The following is a 15,101-nucleotide window of genomic DNA, read 5'->3' as shown; positions in this document are numbered from 1 at the left end:
GACCATATTTCCATCCATATGCATCTTGAGTCATGTCCGCCTCTGTATCAGAAGCATATGAGCTTGGTTTATAATAAGTCATTATCACATACCTACCCGATCATCCCGCTCCACCTCTAACCTCCGCTTCAATTCTCCTCTCATTGCCTCCTCCCATGTTCGCCTTCAATACATCTTCCATGCTGCCCCCATTCTTTGGAACTCCCTACCCCACCTTGCTCGACTCTCCCCCAACCTTCAGTCCTTCAAACACCCAATCAAAACTCACCTTTTCAAGATCGCCTATTCTACCACCTCCTGACCATCTTATCCTTCACCTGCTTTTCCTTTGCCTGCCAACTCCATTTTCTCCCAGTTGGTGCTACTCTATCACACGACCCCTCCCTCTAGAATGTAAGCTCTCACAGGCAGGATCCTCTCTACCTACTATCCCATATCTGTCTACTGTCTGACTACCTTGTATGTCCCGTAACGGCTTTTACTGCACTATGTGTGAGTCCCCATAGCATTACTCTTACTCACCTGTGCTACTTATATGTACAGTCATGGTCCAAAGTTTTGAGAATAACACAAGTATTGGTTTTCACACAGTTTGCTGCTTTAGTGTTTTTAGACCTTTTTGTCAGATGTTGCTATGGTATACTGAACTAAAATTACAAGCATTTCATAAGTGTCAAAGGCTTTTATTGACAATTACATAAAAATTACGCAAAGAGTCAATATTTGCAGTGTTGGCCCTTCTTTTTGAAGACCTCTGCAATTCTTCCTGGCACGCTGTCAATCAACTTCTGGGCCACATAGTGACTAATGGCCACCCATTCTTGCCTATTCAATGCTTGGAGTTTGTCAGAATTTGTGTTTTTTTTTACTACACTTTTCCTTCTCCGGACAAGCGGTTTTCCAGATGCCCCAAATAATCTGATAGGGCTTTTTGCTGGCCTTCTTGACACCAGGCCATCCTCCAAAAGTCTTTGCCTCACTATGCTTTCAGATGCACTCTCACCTGCCTGCTGTCATTCCTGAGCAAGCTCTGCACTGGTTGTGTTCCGATCCTGCAGCTGAATCAACTTTAGGAGACGGTCCTGGCACGTGCTGGACTTTCTTAAGCGCCCTGAAGCCTTCTTCCCAACTATTGAACCTCTCTATTTGAAGTTCTTGATGATTTCATAAGTGGTTCATTTAGGTGCAATCTTACTAGCAGCAATATCCTTACCTGTGAAGCCCTTTTTGTGCAAAGCAATGATGACCGCACGTGTTTCCTTGCAGATAGCCATTGTTAGCAGAGGAAGAACAATGATTTCAAGCACCACCCCCTTTTAAAGCTTCCAGTCTGCTATTCTAACTCAATCAGCATGACAGAGTTATCTCCAGCCTTGTACTCGTCAACACTCCCACCGGTGTTAACGAGAGAATCACTGACCTGATGTCAGCATGATTTGTTCTAAGTTTGTACTTAGCTGAAAAAATATAGTGTTTAATGATACTGCTAACATGAGTATGTTTCAAATTGGTATTAAAAAGTTAACACTATATCATATTTTGCTTTATGATGAAAAATTTTGACTATTTGCAAAACTATCATGGATATTATCTGTGTGTAATAATAACATTTTGTCTTCCATATTTTTTGGATCACTTTTCTGAAAATGGCATATGACTGCAATGTGGAGCTCATGAAGAATTTCATTGATACATATAAGGTGCATCCCTCTTGTGGAAAATAAAATCTAAAGAATATTCAAACAGCCAGTTGTGGAATGTGGCTATTCAAGAACTTGCTAAAACATGGCTTCCACATTACCCTGGAGCAAATTTAGAATGGGCCAATTATAAAATACAGGACCTTCGGATAGTATTCAAGAAAGAACTAAATAAGGTTGAGGCCTCAAAAAAATTAGGGGCCACAGCAGATGATGTTTATGTGCCAAAGCTGCGGTACTTTGACCTCCTGCACTTCATCCGTGAAAATAAGATAACGAGGCAGTCCACCTGCAGCCTGGATACGGACAGTAATTCTCCTACCGATGAAGTGCAAAGTGATGATATATCACCAAATGAAACAGTATGTGAAATATATGACGTTGTTGATGGATAAATGGTTTATTGTATTTCAAATACATAAAGTATTCATACATAACATGATTCTGTACATATATTATACAAGGTCATTCTGCCATGCGACGGCACCCTCGCCGTTAAAATATTGAAGGTATGCCTCCCTGTTTAATTTGGCGATTTGACTTGCATTTCTAAGCTGCCTAACTCTAGTGGTGTCAACCCGACCACTTCCGTTGCTTCAATATTGTTGTCCATATTGGTATGTGTACTGTGCACACATGGGTTTTTGCGCCTAAGAAAGTTATGCAGAACACAACTAGCCATCACCACTTTGTCAACCTTGTCTAAACGTAAATTTATAGCTGAATGGAAAACTCTATATCTGTTACTCAGAATTCTAAAAGCGTTTTCCACTACACGCCTAGCTCGTGACAGCCTATAATTAAATATCCGCCTTTCTGTTTATAGATTGTGTTGTGGGTATGGCTTCAAAACATTGCTGTGTAATGCAAAGGCTTCTACTGCTACAAACACAAAATGTAGTCCATATTTTGTGTTACTTCCTGTTGGTATATTAAGTTCATTGTTTTTTAGTTTTGCATGGAAGGGAGTCTGCTCCAATGCCCCTCCTTCAGACACTTTCCCAATATTTCCCAATGTCCACAAATATAAATTCATAGTTCGCATCCAATATGGCCATTAGAATAATGCTAAAAAATCCTTTATAATTTTAATGGAAAGATCCACTTTTGGATGGCGGCATAATTCGAACATGTTTCCCATCAATAGCACCGCCACTGTTTGTAAAATTCCAATACCTTTTAAAATCTTCAGCAAAATATCTTGCCATTGCTCTGCCGTAGTAGGAAACTGAAAAATAATATACTTTTTTTTTTTACTCTTTATTTTTATTACACAGCCTGCTGTCCTGTCTGAAGATGTCATGTGTAATATTGCTCGCAAAGAAAAGACAACTACAACAACTATTGTATAGGGAAGCCAGCTAACAGTGGACAGCCAGGACATAACAGAAGTTGCAACACAGCCACAAAGTGTACAGAAGTAGCGAAAGAAAAGGGTCAGTGAACTTGAGCAAAGTGATGCTCTAAGTGAAAAGTTGGTGGAATGTGCAAACACTTTGATGGTCAAAAAACCACTGCAACACACTTTTGATCTACTTGGAGCAATGCTATCAAGTAAAATGAAAAGTGTAAGTAGATCGATACAGGTTCAAATGGAGCGTTTGGTGTGTGACCTCATGTGTAGGGTCTCCACAGAGGATATGTGGCCAGACACAGTTTTAACGCAAATCAATTTTAAAATCAAACCACAGGCAGGCACCAACGTACACATTTCGGTCTACTCAAATTAGTAACATGGTAACATAGTAACATAGTAACATAGTTGATGAGGTTGAAAAAAGACACCAGTCCATCAAGTTCAACCTATTTTGGATCTCCTGCGATCCTGCACTTATATTTGAAATTAATCCAGAGTAGGCAACCGCCCATCTGTTTCAATTTTGAAAATCCCCCCAGACTCAATATTGCAATCCAATTTTTACCCTATATCCACTACTATCCTTTATTTTAAATTAACAGTCATATCCCTGGATACACCTTTCCGCTAAAAATTTGTCTAACCCTTTCTTAAACATATCTATTGAATCTGCCATCACAACCTTCCCTGGCAATGAATTCCATATCTTGACTGCCCTTACTGTAAAGAACCCTTTCCTTTGCTGGTTGTGAAATTTCCTCTCCTCTAACCTTAGGGGATGGGAATTCAACATTCAAATACAGGAGGACAATGTATTATGCCAAAACCATAACTGACATAACTATAACATGACTTTGAGTTATGCAAGTGTTCTACCTGGGGCCAAAAATCTCAGGGTAGCAACCAGTCTCTGCTCTGCAGATATGGGTCTCCTTAAACGGGTGTCCTCCTTCTGGATCAGGGAGGTGACTAGTTGGAGAAGTTCCTGGAATGTGGGTTCATTCATTCGTAGGAAATTCCTTAAGTCATCAGGGTTGTTGTCCCATATCTCCTGCAGCAAGGGCAGATGAGAGAATGAGACTCTCTTCTGGAACCATTCTTTGGTCCAACAAGACAAATTCTTTCTCCTTCTTCCCTCTGGGTCATCTTGCCACAGCGAGTGGCAAAAGAGCAGTTGCTTGCTGTTCTTGAACAGTATCCATATCCATAATAGTAAAAGAATTTGTTTCTATGCAGTTGCAAAAAAACGTACACTGTACACAACTATGTGTTACAGAATGAATGAAGAAGACAAGGTTCCTTCTGCTTTTAAGAGTTTCTGGGTGTTTCTGGGTGGTTCTTAATGAACATGCTCGGCCCATTTTTTTAATTTTTGGGGGATATCGCTACAGGGACAACATAAGTCTTTTCAGTTTGTGCGAAATCCATATCTTTTAACTCGACAATATGGCAGTGAAAAGTCGCTGCCCGGACGGTAAGTTTTCGTTAATTGTTTAAAACGTGTCCGTATACGCGTGCGTCCGCATGAATCGCCCGAGCGATCAGACCGTCAGTCGTTAGTAAAATCGCTGCAGATAACATGTAGCACACAAATATCAACTTTAAATTTCAGTGTACAAATAAGCTATAGAGTATTTGTGTATTACATGAAAAAACAGTCAGTATTTAACTTATGAGCAAAACAGAATACTAATTTGCACCCCTTGCATTGTAACATGGTTTTGTCCAGGAGACCTAAATAAGAAGTTTCTTAAGTTAAGATCCTTAATGAATCAGGCCCCAGGACTTCATTTAGATTTGGATGAAATTGACACTTAAGATGCAATTGTAAATTACATCCCATAGTTTATCCTGTATTTCAGAGCTACACATACAACTATGAATATTATGTAAAATGAATAAATAAAGCGAACCCTACAACAAAAGCATAAGACACACTTTTAGTGTACTATATGCTACGGCAATAATCCCAGCAAATAAATAATTAAAAAAAGCGATCCTCCCGAAAAAGTGAAAGTATCCATATCTCCTGGCTGGAGCACAGGTGTAATCATTACTACTGACACATTGTAACAGATCCACAGGTGGTGTAATTAAATCACTTGTGACCTACAAAACCTGCACTGTTAGGTTATCCTAAGATGGTGATAACACAAGAAGGACTTCTCTGTGGATATTTCTCAGTCATTTTGAATATGATTAAATAGATGTGGGGGTTTTAGGATATTTTGACATTTTCTTTCCCATATGGATTAGGAGAACAGCTCTGGAATAATAAATACTGATGATGTAATAATGCTATAATCCCCGCTAAGTCCTAAACAGCACAGAAATAACTAGGAAGATTAGGGAAAAACTGTACAATGATATATTAAGTGTTGTCAGGAAGCTAATTAGGAACAAGACTGTAATATAGATCTTTATTTTGCTTTAACAACACAATGATAAATACAAATAATAAATAACTTTTATTTTACACTGAAATTTAAAGATGACTTAGGACGTGCCCTACCCCAACCATAAATCTGTCCCTGCATTTTAAATTTACCTCCACTCCAATGCAACATGGTTTTGCCCAGGTGCAAAGTTACTCCTTTCTTTTGCTTTGCTCTCCTTAATGAATCAGGCCCTGAGTTTCTTTGTTGATATGAATGACATGGTAGGGTGACCCCAAAATACAGTTGGTATGTTAGCTTATGATGTAATATCACCATATCCAATGTATTTCCCCATCTTAGCTCATAACATTCAATATACCTCCAGTTTACTATTTTAAATCTGCTATTAGGCATTTTCCTTTACAGTCTGTCTCCACTTCAGTCTATGATGGCCACTGATGCTAGGCTTCTTACCTACCCAAAAGCACAACCTAGCAGTTGTTATCTGCCTATCTATTAACTTGTTCTCCAAACCTACAAAGCCATGTACAGGTTTTCTTCATCTTAAGCCCCAACTCAAATATGCTTCCTACCATCCATTATGCCTGTCCTACAAGCTGCTGTTCACCACATCTCTTGTTACCTCCTAACACGCACATCTATAAAATATTTCCAGAATGACTCTACTTCTCTTGAACTCTCTCCCACTCTCCATCAGACTGTTCCCTAATTTCTAAATCTTCAAGTGTTTGCTGTAAACTAACCTGAATTCTCTAAGTCCATCATCAACCTTTAAACTTTCCATGTGCCTTCTACTTGTTTCCCCACAAGCCATATCTTGCGTTTTACTTGTTCCTTTTTCCATTTAGATTGTAAGCTCTTATAACAAGGCCCTTTCACCTTTTTATTAGTGGTTGATTTGGCATGTATGTATCCCTTAAACTGTGCTAAATAGAATGTTAGTGTTTAAAAAATACTGGCACCATGATGGTATCAGTGTAAGCCAGCTGATATCTTACCTGGTGGTATTAGTATTTTTTCAGATGCAGCACCAGACTCGTGGTCTGACCTCTCCTCTGCAGCATCTAAGTTAAAAACAAATAATAAATGTAATCCTTTTATTTTGCTTTCCTCTTAGTTCATATGTTGGGATGAATGGCATGGTAAGGTGACCCCCAAAATACAGTTTGCCTATTTGTTAACAAACCTACAAAGCTATGTACAAGTTTATTTCATCCTACATCTTAAGCCTCGTCTCAAAATACGCTTTTCCCAGTGTCCATTATGCCTGTTCTACAAGCTGTTGTTCACCACATCTCTTGTTACCTCCTAATACACACATCTACAAGAATGACTCTCCTTCCCTTGAACCCTCTCCCACTCTCCATCAGCATCAAACTGTCCCCTAATTACTTTAACGTGTTTTCTGTAAACTTACCCTGAATTCTCTTAGTCCTCCATCATCCTTTAAACTTTCATTTGCTTCCTACTTGTTTTCACTCAGCCCAAATCTTGTGTCTTACTTGTTCCATTTTCCATTTAGATTGCAAGCTCTTTTAACAAGGCCCAATTCACCCTTTTATTATTGGTAGTTTGGGCATGTATTTACCCTTTAAACTATGCTGGATAAAATGTTGGTATTTTAAAAATATTGTCATCATGTTGTGATCAGTGTAATCCAGCTGATATCTTACCTGATAATAATATAGATAATTCTGAATCACTGTCCTCAGATGTGTTACCAGACTCATGGTCTGCTCTCCCCTCTGCAGATTCTAAGTGAAAAGCAAAAATATATAATATGAAGTTTGTTTGTTGGGATGAAGGACAAGGACAGGAGACCCCCAAAGGGCAGTTGATATGTTACATTATGCTGCAATATTACCATCTCCAATATGCTTCAGCGGTAAGGGGTGGATGGAAGCGCTGCTGGTGTAAATTGTACCATGCATCAAAGCCCCCATAATACTATTTAGCGTAAATAAAAGTGCCCAACCTGTACATAAATAAGGGTCTGATTATGAATCCTAGATACAATCTGGTAACCGCGCATAGGTATTTTATAACTGCATTTTTTTTATTTTGAAAAACAACATTCATTTCAATCATAAAACAACCATTTCAAGTTGAATTATCAACAATTTGAAATAAAGTATAAAACACTGAAAGTGTTTCAGGCGTAAGTAACTTTGTCAATATCTATCAGTGGACCTCAACCCAGCTGTGACCGTATTTACTTCTGAATAACTGGTTAGATTCATCTGATTATAGAATATTTGTCCCACAGCTGGGAGAAGCTACATCTATTGCCCCTGTAAGATGTTATGTTTGCAGATAGTGTTTCACTGGGTGGAAATCTGTGAGCCTGGAAAGACGCTGCAAAATAAAAGATGTAGTAGATAAAATCAGAGTTTCTGTTTCAAGTTTCTGTTGTTCTGGGTAAATGTGAGCACTGGCGCCCTCTAGTGCAGTGGAGAAAATAAACTCCCTATTCCCATAATTCAAGAAACATCTTCATCCCCATCATCATCATCATCATCATCATCATTTATTTATATAGTGCCAACATATTCCGTAGCGCTTTACAATTGGGGACAAACATAATAAACTAATAAACAAACTGGGTAAAACGGACACAGAGGTGAGAAGGCCCTGCTCGCAAGCTTACAATCTATGGGACAATGGGAGATTGACACAAGAGGTTAAGTCTACATTTTGCATCTTGGCCCAGACAGACTGCAAAGGTAAAAGTGACTCATAAGCTAAATGATCCTGTCACACAACAATGTTGGTCAGGGGGTAGTTGTCTTGTGTGAAATTGTGTAACAGGCAGTAACAGGCTAAAGGTAGTGAGGTTAAGAGGGTGGTTGAGGAATATTATAAGCTTGTCTGAATAGGTAGGTTTTCAGAGAACGCTTGAAAGTTTGTAGACCAGAGGAGAGTCTTATTGTGCGAGGGAGAGAGTTCCATAGAGTGGGTGCAGCCCTAAAAAAAAGTCCTGTAACCGAGAATGGGAGGATGTAATGAGGGTGGAAGAGAGACGCAGTACATACAGCTGTCTGGAAGCTGATTGGGAGGATCAATGAGAAGCTGCAGATAACTGTTTTTTCTTTCCTGAGTAGAGATGGGAATCTTTATCTTAATTTGGGGTCCTGGACAATTGTGTGACTTCCCCTCAAACTCTGGCCCTACTTGTGATCTCCCTCAGGTGTACGTCCCATATTTTTATTCTCTTTCTCATCATCGTTTTGGTGGCAAATTACATGGGTTTCTCCATTTCTGCTCCACATCTCTTGTATTCTCCACACATTTCCTTCCTATATTTCCTTTAAGCTTCCCCATTCCAGCCCTCACATCCTTTATATGTTTCCCAAATCATCTGCATCCAATATATCCTACAGGCCTTCCCCATGTCTACCCCCTGTTCCACATCACTGCCACATGTTGGCTCTCATCCATTTCCTATATGTCCTGTTATTCTCCCCCTAATCTCTTCTTCTTCCTCTTCTACTATAAACAGCGCAGTCCACACTGTAAGCATAAAAGCTTCTCAAATTGTGAATTCTTGCAAGATCCTGTATAATAACGTCATTGCACAATGTCCCCAAATTCACAGTACAAACATCTTATTTACTTACAGATTGGGCTCTGCTGATAATAAAAGAGAAGGATGTGCCACGAGAGTCAAGGATCTGTTTATAATATAATACATTTGGTGCTATAGGCAGCGTGTCAATGTCATATTCCCCATGTGCAGAACTAGAGTATAAGGTGACTGTGAGGATGACTACAACCAAATATTATAGTCCAGTATGGGATATGTCTTGTGTTAGCATGGTTTTTGCTGATAAATTTGTGTTATTTATTATTACACCACAGAATTTTCTCCCATCCCTAATTTGAAAAATTCTAGCACTTTTAGAAACTTCAGTATGAGACCATTACTCAGCTATTCCCTCAGTTATACCTTCTCAATGCCAATTTCTCTGTTAATTGGAAAAATGAAGCCATTACCTATATAGACATTATGGGGGGAATTCAATTGGCCGCGTTCTTCTTGAGAATAACTGAGCCCGCTCACTATTACCGCTATTAGGGTAATCTTAATGCGGACTTAATAATAGTTGTCTGTTTTACACGAAGATACCAAGTAACTTCCCAGATTAACAGTCATAGAATGGGAGCTTTTAAATACAATAAGAATCACATTATCTTAATTTAAGAACTGTGCATGTGTGCAAGTCCTGGTACAATTGTATATAGTGATCAGTCACAGCAAGCTGGTACCTAGAGATGAAAGAAGTTGTGGCACAAGTGTTGCACAAATCACATTTTGTAGTGGAACAGACTGTTCTGCACATGTGCGAAGTTCCACGGACATGATCTTCAAGTTGCACATTTGCGTTACCTTTCCGAGAACCGGTATTCCACACTGAAGGGCTCATGTATACTTGGACAAATTTTACTTTCAAAAAGCAGAAATAAAATGAATTAAAAAAAATATACAATTATATGTTCGGAGTTGCAAGTATATACATAATATAGTTCATTGATACATTTTACCAATGAACTACATTGTATCTATGTAGTTAATTGCAGTTAGTTTCTATTTGGGGTCAACCACTACAAACCAATCAGTGTGACTTTCTCATTTTCTGACAAGTCAGAGCAAAGCTTCCGGTCTGTCATTAGCATTGCAGTTCAGCAAGTCACCGTCATCTATGTGTTTTATTTCTCCTTAACATTGGACTAAAAGCTTTATAAAAGATCATGGCCATGGATTTAGTTGAATCACCAGTACAGATCTTTCACTAGGGGCAAGCACATTTGTATCTATGACAGCTTCACCCCACAGAATGTGTCCTAATTGCATGAACTTACTTGGCCTATGCAGGTTTGACCCTCCCCTCCCCTGTTCTGCTTCTCTAAGCATAAAGAGTAGTACATGTAAGATGCAGCCCAGTCTGCATAGGGACCTAAGCATGCCAATTCTTGTGTGTTTGCACAGTGGGGAAACATGAATTTACGCAAGAAAAGAAATGTCCATCCAACTGTATATGAGACCCTGTATTTGTAAATTCTGCATTTTGTCGAATTTATAGTTTATAAATGGAGCTGGGACCATGACTGTGAGAATTTTGCTTAGTGGTATGCTTGGGGTGGAAAAAGAACAAGGTCCAGTTATAAAAAGAAGACGGAGAACTAAACGTGGACACTCAACACCAAATTCCGTAGACGAAATGCATCAAATTCCAAAACCAAATGCAAAATGAGAAGAATATTCAGTGGAACAGTTTTGGAAATGTTACTCAACTCTACTCATATCTTACCTGATGGCATTAGAGGCTTTCCTGAAGCAAAGTCTTCGGGCTCATCCTCAGACCCACGGTCTAAGTTGTTAATTTCAGCTTGTAAGTTTAAAACAAAATTAAAAATAAAATATAGGAATCTCATTATGAATCATGTATACAATATGTCAAAAAATATAGATCTTGTAATTCTGCATTGTTTTCAAAGAGATTCAAATATAAATATGAAAATGTTAATATATTTATAAAAATAAAACATTAAAATAAATATATTTTCCTGCTGCCATCACTAAACCACCATTGTCAATCACAGCCTATAAGCAGGAACTATTTTGTTGATAAATGGATTTTTAAATACGGATGAGGATCAGAGGTGTTGGTGCAGTGACAGTAGTTGTGGTCTCTTTTCTAACCTGGGATGACACATACAGTGTGGTGTAAGTGTGGAATGTTCTGTTATATATGAGCTCTAACTTGGATCAAGGGAAGAGCGAGATGAGGACACACGATGAAGAGTAAGAACATAAAGAGAAGAAGAGATGGATTGGAGGGGAGACATAAGACAGGAAAGTAGAGGAATATACAGATTGGCATAAATAATGAGGGCCAGAAACGTACATAGAGATCAGGGCCTCATGTAGAGTTGGATGAAATTGACACTTAAATTGCAAGCGTAAATTGCATCCCATAGTTTAACCTGCATTTCAGAGCTACACATACGACTATGAATATTAAGCAAAATGCATACATGTAGTAAGATACGCTTAAAGAGTACCCTATGACAAAAGCATAAGACACACTTTTAGTGTACCATATGCTACGGGCTGTAATCCCAGCAAATAATGCGTTCCACCCAAAAAAAAGTGAAAGTTTCAATTTCTCCTTGCTGGAGCACAGGTGTATTCATTACTGACTGACACATTGTAACAGATCCACAGGTGGTGTAATTCTTTTACTTGTGACCTACAAAACCTGCACTGTTAGGTTATCCTAGGATGGTGATAACACAAGAAGGACTTCTCTGTGGATAATTCTCAGTCATTTTGAATGTTATTAAATAGATGTGGGGGTTTTAGAATATTTTGACATTTGCTATCCCATATAGATTAGGAAAACAGCTCTGAAATAATAAATACTGATGATGTAATAATGCTATAATCCCCGCTAAATCCTAAACAGCACAGGAATAACTAGGAAGATTAGGGAAAAAACTGTACAATGATATATCAAGTGTTGTCAGAATGCTAATTAGGAACAAGACTGTAATATAGATCTTTATTTTGCTTTAACAACACAATGATAAATACAAATACTTAATAACTTTAGTTTTACACTGAAATTTAAAAATGACTTAGGACGTGCCCTACCCCAACCATAAATCTGTCCCTGCATTTTAAATTTACCTCCACTCCAATGCAACATGGTTTTGCCCAAATGCAAAGTTACTACTTTCTTTTGCTTTGCTCTCCTTAATGAATCAGGCCCTGAGTTTCTTTGTTGATATGAATGACATGGTAGGGTGACCCCAAAATACAGTTGGTATGTTAGCTTATAATGCAATATCACCATATCCAATGTATTTCCCCATCTTAGCTCATAACATTCAATATACCTCCAGTTTACTATCTTAACTCTATTATTAGGCATTTTCCTTTACAGTCTGTCTCCACTTCAGTCTATGATGGCCACTGATGCTAGGCTTCTTACCTACCCAAAAGCACAACCTAGCAGTTTTTATCTGCCTATCTATTAACTTGTTCTCCAAACCTACAAAGCCATGTACAGGTTTTCTTCATCTTAAGCCCCAACTCAAATATGCTTCCTACCATCCATTATGCCTGTCCTACAAGCTGCTGTTCACCACATCTCTTGTTACCTCCTAACACGAACATCTATAAAATATTTCCAGAATGACTCTACTTCTCTCCATCAGACTGTTCCCTAATTTCTAAATCTTCAAGTGTTTGCTGTAAACTAACCTGAATTCTCTAAGTCCATCATCAACCTTTAAACTTTCCATGTGCCTTCTACTTGTTTCCCCACAATCCATATAACAAGGCCCTTTCACCCTTTTATTAGTGGTTGTTTTAGCATGTATGTATCCCTTAAACTGTGCTAAATGAAATGTTAGTGTTTAAAAAATACTGGCACCATGATGGTATCAGTGTAAGCCAGCTGATATCTTACCTGATGGTATTAGAGGTATTTTTTCAGATGCAGCACCAGACTCGTGGTCTGACCTCTCCTCTGCAGCATCTAAGTTAAAAACAAATAATAAATGTAATCCTTTTATTTTGCTTTCCTCTTAGTTTATATGTTGGGATGAATGGCATGGTAAGGTGACCCCCAAAATACAGTTGGTATTTTAGTTTATGATGCAATATCACCATCTCCAATGTATTTTCCAATCTTGGCTCATAATATTCAATATATCTCCGGTTCACTATGTTAACTCTCTTAACAGGCATTTTCCTTTACAGTCTGTCTCCACTCCAGTCTATGATGGTTGCTGATGCTAAGCTTATTGTCTTCCAAACAGCACAAACTTAGTAGATTTTATCTGCCTTTTTGTTTTCAAACCTACAAAGCTATGTACAAGTTTACTTCATCCTACATCTTAAGCCTCGTCTCAAAATACGCTTTTCCCAGTGTCCATTATGCCTGTTCTACAAGCTGTTGTTCACCACATCTCTTGTTACCTCCTAATACACACATCTATAACATTTTTCCAGAATGACTCTCCTGCCCTTGAACCCTCTCCCACTCTCCATCAGTATCAGACTGTCACCTAATTACTTTATAGTGTTTTCTGCAAACTTAACCTGAATTCTCTTAGTCCTCCATCATCCTTTAAACTTTCATTTGCTTCCTACTTGTTTTCACTCAGCCCAAATCTTGTATCTTACTTTTTCCATTTTACATTTAGATTGTAAGCTCTTTTAACAAGGCCCATTTCACCCTTTTATTGTTGGTAGTTTGGGCATGTATTTACCCTTTAAACTATACTGGATAAAATGTTGACATTTTAAAAATATTGTCATCATGTTGTGATCAGTGTAATCCAGCTGATATCTTACCTGATAATAATATAGATAATTCTGAATCACTGTCCTCAGATTTATTACCAGACTCATGGTCTGCTCTCCCCTCTGCAGATTCTAAGTGAAAAGCAAAAATATATAATATGAAGTTTGTTTGTTGGGATCAAGGACAGGAGACCCCCAAAGTGCAATTAATATGTTACATTATGCTGTAATATCACCATCTCCAATGTGCTTCAGCAGTAAGTGGTGGATGGAATCACTGCTGGTGTAAATTGTACTATGTATCAGCCCCCATAATACTGGTTAGCGTAAATAAAAGTGCCCAACCTGTACATGAATAAGGGTCTGATTATGAAGTGTAGATACAATCTGGTAACTGTGCATAGGTATTTTAGATCTGCATTTTTTTTATTTTGAAAGACAACATTTATTCCAATCTTAAAACAACCCCTTCAAATTCAATTATCACCAAATTGAAATAAAATACAAAATACTGAAAGTGTTTCAGGCTCTAAGTTACTTTGTCAATATCTGTCAGTGGACCCCAACCCAGCTGTGACTGTATTCACTTATGAATAACTGGATAGTTTCATCTGATTATAGAATATTTGTACCACAGCTGGGAAAAGCTCCATCTATTGCCCCTGTGGGATGTTATGTTTGCAGATAGTGTATTACTGGGTGGAAAGCTGTGAGCCTGGAAAAACGCTGCAAAATAAACGATGTAGTAGATAAAATCAGAGTTTCTGTTTCAAGTTTCTGATGTTCTGGGTAAATGTGAGCACTGGCGCCCTCTAGTGCAGTGGAGAAAATAAACGCCCTATTCTAACAATTCAAGAAACATCGCCATCCCCATATGCCTCACATTGTACACACAGTACATACAGCTGTCTGGAAGCTGATTGGGAGGATCACTAAGAACTGCAGATAGCTGATTTTTTTTCCTGAGTAGAGAAGGGAAATCTTTATCTTAATTTGGGGCCACGGACAATTGTGTGATTTCCCCTCAAACTCCGGCCCTACTTGTGATCTCCCTCAGTTGTACGTCCCATATTCTTTATTCTCTTCCTAATCATCGTTTCAGCACCAAATAATGTGAGTTTCTCCATGTTGGCTCCATATGTTTCTTGCATATTTCTGTTCCACATCTCTTGTATTCGCCACACATTTCTTTCTTATATTTATTTTAGGCTTTCCCATTCCTGCCCCCACATCCCTTATATGCTTCCCAAATCATCTCTATCCAATATTTCCCACATGCCTTTCCCATGTCTACTCCCTGTTCCACATCACTGACACTTGTTGGCTCCCAT

The 15,101-nt window shown here is 38.4% G+C and overlaps 1 protein-coding gene across 1 annotated transcript in view; it reads right to left on the bottom strand.

Annotated features, from left to right (window-relative positions):
- Positions 1–14,897, bottom strand: part of LOC142098422 (uncharacterized) — a 39,102-nt gene extending 24,205 nt beyond the window's left edge. Inside the window, exons 1-6 of the mRNA XM_075181269.1 lie at positions 14,834–14,897; positions 13,822–13,902; positions 12,932–13,000; positions 10,766–10,843; positions 7,130–7,210; positions 6,455–6,520 (exon numbers count right to left, since the gene is read on the bottom strand). Of these exons, the coding sequence (XP_075037370.1) occupies positions 6,455–6,520; positions 7,130–7,210; positions 10,766–10,843; positions 12,932–13,000; positions 13,822–13,902; positions 14,834–14,897 (439 nt within the window). The remainder of the gene's footprint in view (positions 1–6,454; positions 6,521–7,129; positions 7,211–10,765; positions 10,844–12,931; positions 13,001–13,821; positions 13,903–14,833) is intronic.
- Between the last annotated feature and the right edge of the window lie 204 nt (positions 14,898–15,101).

The sequence above is a fragment of the Mixophyes fleayi genome, chromosome 7, assembly GCF_038048845.1.
Source record: "Mixophyes fleayi isolate aMixFle1 chromosome 7, aMixFle1.hap1, whole genome shotgun sequence".
Classification (NCBI taxonomy): Eukaryota; Metazoa; Chordata; class Amphibia; order Anura; family Limnodynastidae; genus Mixophyes; species Mixophyes fleayi.
The sequence above is the reverse complement of the archived record's forward strand: the minus strand, read 5'-3'. Positions and strand labels throughout refer to the sequence as shown.